Source organism: Seriola aureovittata, chromosome 2 (assembly GCF_021018895.1).
Source record: "Seriola aureovittata isolate HTS-2021-v1 ecotype China chromosome 2, ASM2101889v1, whole genome shotgun sequence".
Taxonomy (NCBI): Eukaryota; Metazoa; Chordata; class Actinopteri; order Carangiformes; family Carangidae; genus Seriola; species Seriola aureovittata.
This window is the reverse complement of record NC_079365.1, coordinates 29,870,001-29,877,634: the sequence shown is the minus strand read 5'-3', so window position 1 is coordinate 29,877,634 and position 7,634 is coordinate 29,870,001. Positions and strand designations below refer to the sequence as shown.

The window sequence follows — 7,634 nt, the reverse complement described above, 5'->3', positions numbered from 1 at the left end:
TTAGTTTTTTCCCTGGCACCATGTTTCCTCTTGTTCTTGTGTTAAGGTATTGTTTTCATTAGAAACATAAAACACACACTTTCTTGACCTTCTCTGGAACCACTGCTATAATACTGTGTATTTTCATATATATATATATATATATATAGAGCATATTTTCTTGTCTCCCTAAAGGATTCATAAAGTTCATAAAGTTTTGTAGCATACTGTTGTGCTGAAGTCAAGTGGCAAACTGCCGGGCCGTCGCTCACTGGTTTGTCAACTGCCGTTTTGAATCCTGGACTTTGGCTTAATGGCGTCGCCATCTTGTTTTTTTGGAGCCAGAAGAAACCATATTTGGATGAGAGGGAGGAGCTGGGGAAGAGTGAGGGGTTGATCTGACCTGTGTCCCCGAGGACACCAAGTACACCCACCTGCATCGGTAGCTGAGCCTGCTGCTAACACGGTTAGCTTTCACAGTTCAAGGTAAACTAAGTTAAATTAGTCTTATAAGCTAATTGAATACATCCAACATCCATTTGGCAAATAGCATATATGTGAGGAGTAACTTGTAATGTTATTGTAGTTGAAGTTAGCATGTGTGCTAACGTTAAACTGTAAAACCACAGTGTAAAACGTTTTCTAACCTTGTGTTTTAAATTGGTTCTGGTGGTCCTTCTGAAAATAATCATCTAATTAATTAGATATTAGGCCTTAAAAACGGGTATTTTGGGGGGCGTGCCTGTTTGATTGATATGCCTGGTCTGCAATGATTGATCAGATTGAGCAGGCCGGGAGGTCGATCACCAGAGGGGAGCTTGGGTCGTGTGTGCATCGTATTGAATCAGTTGTGTTAGATTTCTGTTATTTTCCGTTTAATCAAACTGCGTACACAACAGCTAAAACCACCATCACGTGTCATCATAACAAGTCCAGAGTCAGGTTTTTCTACAAAGAGAAAGGTGACATCTGTGAGGAAACAAGGTCAAATGGGAGGTTCACTCTCACAGCCACCAACAGCAGCTTCAACATGTCCATCAGTAATGTGTCCTCAGAGGATGCTGGTGTCTACTGGTGTGGACTGGAATCAAAAGACGGAAATCAACAAACTGCCCTCAGACAAATACGACTGGAGGTTAAAAGTGAGTAATTAACATCTGCAGCTTCTGAAGTTTGTTCATATATTAAAGCATACTAATATTTTAGTTTTTCTAAATGAGAACCATTATTTATACAACTGTTTTATTTAAATCTGTCTCTATCTACAGAAATTCTTAACTTCAGAAGATCCCCAATGGTTGGAGAAACCTTCACATACTGGTGTGATTATAGGAGTCAAACTGCTTATAATTACAAATTCATTTGTAAGGGAGAAGATCCGTCTGTATGTGAACGTCTAGTAAGCACCCAACATAACAAGATGAACAACGGGAAGTTTTCCTTGAATGACGACAGACAGAAGAGAAATATCACCATTACAGTGAGCGCTGTAACAGCAGACGACGCTGGGACATACTGGTGTGGAGCAAAAAGCTTTAACAAAGAACGCAGCAATCCATTCTTCCACAGATTCATCATGACTGTAGGTGAGTCATGTTATTTTATAGTGTGGATGAAATCTGACCCTGGTTCAGATTGTAGGGCGCCAACTGATGCAAACAAAGACAGCTACAGTCATTCTTACTGGCTGGTCTTTTCTGTTGTCCTATGAACATACTTTAATGAACAAAGTACTGTGCAAAGGTTTTCGGCCCTGTATGTGTTCAGATTCTTATCCATCACACGGTCTCATCAGTGAGGCATCTGATTGGGTCCAAGTTTATTCTGCACCAGGAAATCCTAAGTCATAAAATCAAGTTCTCCGTGATGTCTGGAACAAGCACCTTGAAAAACTGTGCAGGTTTACTGAGGAGAACTGGTACAAAGGGTGGTCACAGCAAATACTGATTTGATTTAGGTTTTTCTGATTACTGCGCTTTGATTTTAGATTGATAAAACATCCTCACTTTACCTTCAGCGCCAAAAACCTTTGTATGTGTCTTCATCTGTTGAGCTTCAGGCAGCGTTCTCCTCCAGAATGACTAGTTCCAGTAGAAGAAACAAACCTCTTCGTTGTGTATGTCGATAAAAACAGTTCTCCTTTTTAAAAATACACTGTGAAGTTTAGTAACATGAAGAATGGTACTGCACTATTTTTGGCTCTGAGCAGTTGCCAGGCAACCAGCACAGACATCAGGATGTAAACATCACATTTTACACATAGGTTTTTGTACAGATTAAACAAGATACAACATGTTAATCAATTACCTTTAGTGGTACTGGTGGGCCACAGGCTAACTGCCCCCCCACCCTCCCATTTCCTGTCTTTAAGCTAAGATAACGAGCTGCTGGTGGTAACTTCATAAGACCAGTAACTTCTTATTTAACTGTCTGCCAGAAACAAATAAGTGTCTTTTCCACAGTTCAAACTATTTCTCAAAAGGCCATTAAACAACCTCTGAGCTTTTCCTACTGTTTAATGACAAATTGTCTCGTTCTATTTCTTCACATTCACATAAGTTTATATTTTTTAATACTGATCTGCATTTGTACATATTTTCATTGTTTTAAAAAATTAATTAGATGCTGGAGGCCAGTTTTAAACATTTTAACATTTGTGCTAAAGAGGATATTAAGTCCCTTTGCAGGTTACATGGTCTAAGAATTTTTTCTCTGTCTTTACTTTTCTCAAAATATTGAATTAAGAAATAGATTATTTATTTTTATAGTTTCTGATGAGACCATATTAATGTTTTAATGTACAACCTGAATGCACTTGTGTTTTTTCTTTCAGAAACACCACCAACAACAGCCCCATCCACATCTCCTCATCCATCGACCCACGGTGAGAGATCTTAAACCTTCTGCAGCTGAAGAGTGATGTTTCATGTCAACGTCACACTCACAATTCAATTTCTGTAAAATTCCTCTGGAATTCCTCAACATGACGACTCTGGATCATAATGACATGTGTTGTGTGTTGTATCTTGCAGGCAGGTTTGAAGTAATCATTACTGGGATCGTCTGTGTAGCTGTGCTGCTGCTGCTGATGCTTGTGCTTATTTCGATCCTTATCTACAAACGTAAGAGAGTTGTCAGTTTGCACAACATAAAACACTCACACTCACGCTCACGCTAACACACGTATGTTATGACACAAAACCACATTCACGTACTTCACTACCCATAAAAACAACAGCAGAAACGCTCCGACATCAGACTACATGTGACTTTTTCAAGTTGATCACTTTTACTCATTTCAGGCGGAAACACGATGGTAATTAAATAAAAAAATAAAACTAAAACCAAAGGAAAAATACGAATGAAATTCTGTCACCGGTGCTGGTTATAAATGAGGTGGTCAGAGAGGTCACTATGTGTCAGTGAGATGAAAAGTGGTGAAATTAATCCAGTTCATGTCCATCTCCTTTCTTATTTCTGCAGGATTTTCACAAACACAAGACCTGGAGCAGCAGCGAAGGACGTCAGAGAGGCTAGTGTATAAATGTCTTTGTATGTAGGTGTACGTGTTGTTCTGGAAAAACTGAGCACTACTTAAATAACCCATACCAGGAGGATGCCTGACATTTAAGTATTTGTGTTGCAAACACAATAAAGAACTGAAGCGTTATGTTTTCACAGTTACAGATGTGACCAAACAGATGTGGATTTGTTATCAATAATCCACTAAAGCTGGGAAGACACTGTACGTTCAGTCGGCACGACTAATTTCACAATCGAGCTGAATTTCTTCACCGAATGTGGTTTGACGTGAAGGTTGAGGAGGGTCACGGTGTCCGGTCAATCACCTGGTCGAGCAGTGATCTGCCTCACAGATGGGTTTCTAGCATGTTAGAAATTCTGGTCGGCTGTCTTCAGTGTGAGCAGTTCTACAGTCGGATTTTTCCTCACAGCTGCTGTGAAAACATCTGTAATAAACTGTAGAGAGCTTCTTTTAATATTATTCCAGTAATATTTTACAAGTTGTGGTTAAATTTTCAGTCTTGAGATTGTTGTGATGTAAATCTGAACTGAACTACGATGATGCCATCTTGTTTGAATAAACTTTATTTGGATTGTCCCTCATTCAGGGCCGACATCAGCCACGAGTGAAGTGGAAGGGACCGTCGCTGCTTGGCTTAGCCTGCGCTGGGGTGTAACTGTGGGTTGGAAACATATCTGAAGCTGCTACTGGTGACTAGGGCTGTTATTATCATCATGTCATGACCAGTTTCACTTGATTAATTGTCATACAAGTAATTGCAATTAATGTATCTTTTTCTGTTCATTTTATGCCACTATTATTGTATTAATATGCAGCTAAGTGCTAACGCTAATGTAACTAGTGTTTAAAAAGGATGTTTGTCTTACAGTTGTGTTTAATGTGTTGGTGTCATGTTTATCTGAAATTACTTCATCACAATCAGTTTGACAAATCTGCATCACAAAGCCTCATCCTGTCATATCATTTAACACATTTTGAAACATTATTTTATCTGTTATTCTGTGCTGTAGATAAATATTTTCCTTCCTCAATAAAAGGTGAGGTGGTCGTGATGTTTTTAATTTCTTTTTGGGTGTGAAAACTATTGCTAGTTCTCATGACGGATCCTTCAGATGAGCAGCAAGCTTGTACCAAACTCCACTGAGATGTTCAGAGTGTTGCTTCCACTTTGTTTTGTGTGAACTGGACTAAAAAGTTCTGTTAAACTCGTCCTCACGGCCACATAGTTCAGTCTTCACACATCACGGCTTCCTCAGTAGCAGACGAAGTCTTGCTGTTTCATTGAATGTGTTCACATTAGCACAGAGACTTACAGAATTTCAACATGAGCCTCAAAGTGATGGGAGCACCCTCCACCTCACAGTTAAATTAACACATTTGTGTTTCATATTTTTATTTTGAAATCTGTGTAGTTATCTTCCTGTTAAATCGGTTTTTAAAAGAAGGAAAGAAAAAGACTCCAGAGCGTGTTCATTCATTTTTATTGTTCATGTGGAAACAACAGCAGAAAAGTTACTTTAAGAAACTTGAACCCAACGACCTCGTCTGTAGATGAAGACCACGAGTTTACCTGCATCAATCTTCAAGCTAATTTCACAAAAGATCTTAAGTATAAAAAAATCTGTTAGATGCAAAATGCATGATCCTAAATCACAAGTACACCACTTATCCCCGAAATGATCTGAAAGACTACAATATTTTTATATTCTTATAATCTCACCACAGATTACATGAGCATAGAAAATAATCAGTGTTTATTAAAGGCCACATACTGATGGATCCAGCTGAGTCTGAGTCTCAGTGACAGTTTACAATCAACCCGACAGGCTACAGTTAACACACTGATATATTTATATAGTGTAAATTATATTAGAAATAACAATCCCCAATACTAATTCCTCTATATGTTGCATGTATAGATTATTATTATAATTCCTTCATTCTAAGTAACGGTTAGTAATTAAATGCCCCTCACATTTAGAGATAACTGTTGTTGTTGTTGTTGTGTGTGTGTGTGTGTGTGTGTGTGTGTGTGTGTGTGTGTGTGTGTGTGTGTGTGTGTGTGTGTGTCTCAGTGTGAGCTGTATCTTTTGTTATCTCTGGTCTCAGTTGTCTTTATCAGCAGCTTTGGAGCAGGAGAGCTGCTGTTACTGTGGTAGCCATTAGTACTTTTAGTACCTGGAGAGAGAGAGAGACAGAGAGAGAGAGAGACAGAGAGAGAGAGGAGAGAGAGAGAGGAGAGAGAGACAGAGAGAGAGAAGGAGAGACAGAGAGAGAGAAGAGAGAGAGAGGCAGAGAGAGAGAGGAGAGAGAGAGAGAGGAGGAGAGACAGAGAGAGAGAAGGAGAGAGAGAGACAGAGAGAGAGAGGAGAGAGAGAGAGACAGAGAGGAGAGAGAGACAGAGAGAGAGAAGGAGAGACAGAGAGAGAGAAGGAGAGAGAGGCAGAGAGAGAGAGAGAGAGAGAGAGAGAGAGAGAGGCAGAACGGAAAGAGGGAAGGTTAGCATGAGAAGAAGAAGACAGGAAGAGAAAAGAATTAGCAGTTTAATAAGATGTTCTGTAGCTCAGTGTAAAGTGACCGTGGTGGTTCTGGTCTCTGAGCGTCTCCACCTCCCTCTGGGTTTGTGCTCCACAGCGCCCTCTAGCGGCGTCTAGCTGTTACTTACTGTAGTTGGAGACGGCCTGAATGCTGAGGATGGACTGCTGTCCGAGTCTGCAGGAGAAGAGACGGACGTTAGTTGGTTTGTTGAATGGAGGACACACAGACACAGTCTCCTCCCCTCCTCTCACCTGTCCTCCTCTCCTTCCAGCAGCTTCCTGTAGGTGGCGATCTCAATGTCCAGAGCCAGTTTCAGGTTCATCAGGTCCTGCAGGTGAAGAGGAAAATACATGAGGATTTTCAGATCAGTTCTCTGACCGTGACTCCTCCTCCCTCATCTGTCTCCCTCCATCCTCACCTGGTACTCTCGGAGCTGTCTGGCCATGTCCTGTTTGGCTCTCTGCAGCGCGTCCTCCAGGTCTCTGGTCCGGGCCTTGGCTTCTTTCACAGCCAGCTCTCCACGCTCCTCCGCCTCAGCCAGCTGGTTCTCCAGGCTGCCGCGCTGAGGGTGCGGGGGGGGGGGCAGGTACAGGTAATCATCCAGTGTGGATCTGAATCATCCACTAAACAACATCCTGCTGGGCTGAATACTTCCTGTCACCATACCTGAGCTTTGACGGCCTCTATCTCGCTCTGCAGTCGGCTGATCAGTCGGTTCACCTCGGCCACCTCTCCCTTCACCAGGCGGAGCTCGTCTCCATACTGGCTGGCCTGCACCGACATTTGGTCGAACTACAGAAGAAGAAGAAGAAGAAGAGATTAATTTAATAATCTTCAAACAATGATATTTTATTATGAAAATCACAGGAGTAAAATACAGTAAAAATACAGTATCTGTTTTTGTAAAATGGATAAACTGAGTCTTTAAACCTGGATTATGTTTTTAGCCACTTGGGGCTGAAACAAGTTCTGATCACATCATTGATGCATCGTCATTTTTAGACTGATATAGTGAAGCTAGAAAACAGTTGTTTATTTCCACGTCCAGCAGGTACAGACACAGGTGTAGAGCTGCTCTACAGCGGGGCTCTGTACAGCTGTTTCTCTGAAAACATCTGCCGGCTGCTGCTGAAATAGATGCCATGAGTTTTACTCTCAATAACAACTGCCCCCTCCAGAGGTGAGATCCAGTACATCAAGTCCATAATGTCCCTACTACAGCCCATTGTGTAGACTGATGTAATGGATGTATATTTGCTAGTATGCCAGTTACACTCAGGACAGCTGACTTCCTGTCTCCTCGTCCTCACCTTGCTCTTGTACCAGGCCTCCGCCTCCTCTCGGCTGCGGGCTGCGATGTCCTCGTACTGAGCTTTGACCTCAGCGACGATCTGCTCCATGTTCAGGCTGCGACTGTTGTCCATCTGCACCACCACCGACGTGTCTTTGATGCTGAACTGCAGCTCACGCAGCTCCTGGTCAGGGAGCAAAACACAGGAGATCGTCACGGTGTTAGAAACAGAATAATCATTGGTAGCTTGTCCTAACACGTTTCTACAAAGCTGCTGTTTTG

The 7,634-nt window shown here is 41.6% G+C and overlaps 2 protein-coding genes and 1 long non-coding RNA gene across 4 annotated transcripts in view; 2 read left to right on the top strand and 1 right to left on the bottom strand.

The window, feature by feature from the left end:
- The first annotated feature begins 471 nt into the window (after positions 1–471).
- Positions 472–3,516, top strand: LOC130177647 (CMRF35-like molecule 8). Its single transcript, XM_056389547.1, has 5 exons — positions 472–1,121; positions 1,248–1,565; positions 2,813–2,863; positions 3,012–3,112; positions 3,463–3,516. The coding sequence occupies exons 1-5, from the start codon at positions 749–751 to the stop codon at positions 3,514–3,516; spliced, it is 897 nt and encodes a 298-aa protein (XP_056245522.1). The 5' UTR covers positions 472–748.
- A 38-nt stretch (positions 3,517–3,554) lies between these two features.
- Positions 3,555–4,570, top strand: LOC130185243 (uncharacterized). 2 transcript variants are annotated; one of them, XR_008830116.1, is made up of 2 exons: positions 3,555–3,949; positions 4,110–4,570. It is a non-coding gene; the product is annotated as an uncharacterized LOC130185243 (long non-coding RNA). The 2 variants fall into 2 exon arrangements; XR_008830115.1 differs by having other exon boundaries at positions 3,555–3,959.
- Positions 4,571–4,987: 417 nt separating this feature from the next.
- Positions 4,988–7,634, bottom strand: part of si:dkey-222f2.1 (intermediate filament protein ON3) — a 10,019-nt gene continuing 7,372 nt past the window's right edge. Inside the window, exons 5-10 of the mRNA XM_056387037.1 lie at positions 7,372–7,536; positions 6,728–6,853; positions 6,480–6,623; positions 6,313–6,389; positions 6,189–6,235; positions 4,988–5,701 (exon numbers count right to left, since the gene is read on the bottom strand). Of these exons, the coding sequence (XP_056243012.1) occupies positions 5,595–5,701; positions 6,189–6,235; positions 6,313–6,389; positions 6,480–6,623; positions 6,728–6,853; positions 7,372–7,536 (666 nt within the window). The 3' untranslated portion in view covers positions 4,988–5,594. The remainder of the gene's footprint in view (positions 5,702–6,188; positions 6,236–6,312; positions 6,390–6,479; positions 6,624–6,727; positions 6,854–7,371; positions 7,537–7,634) is intronic.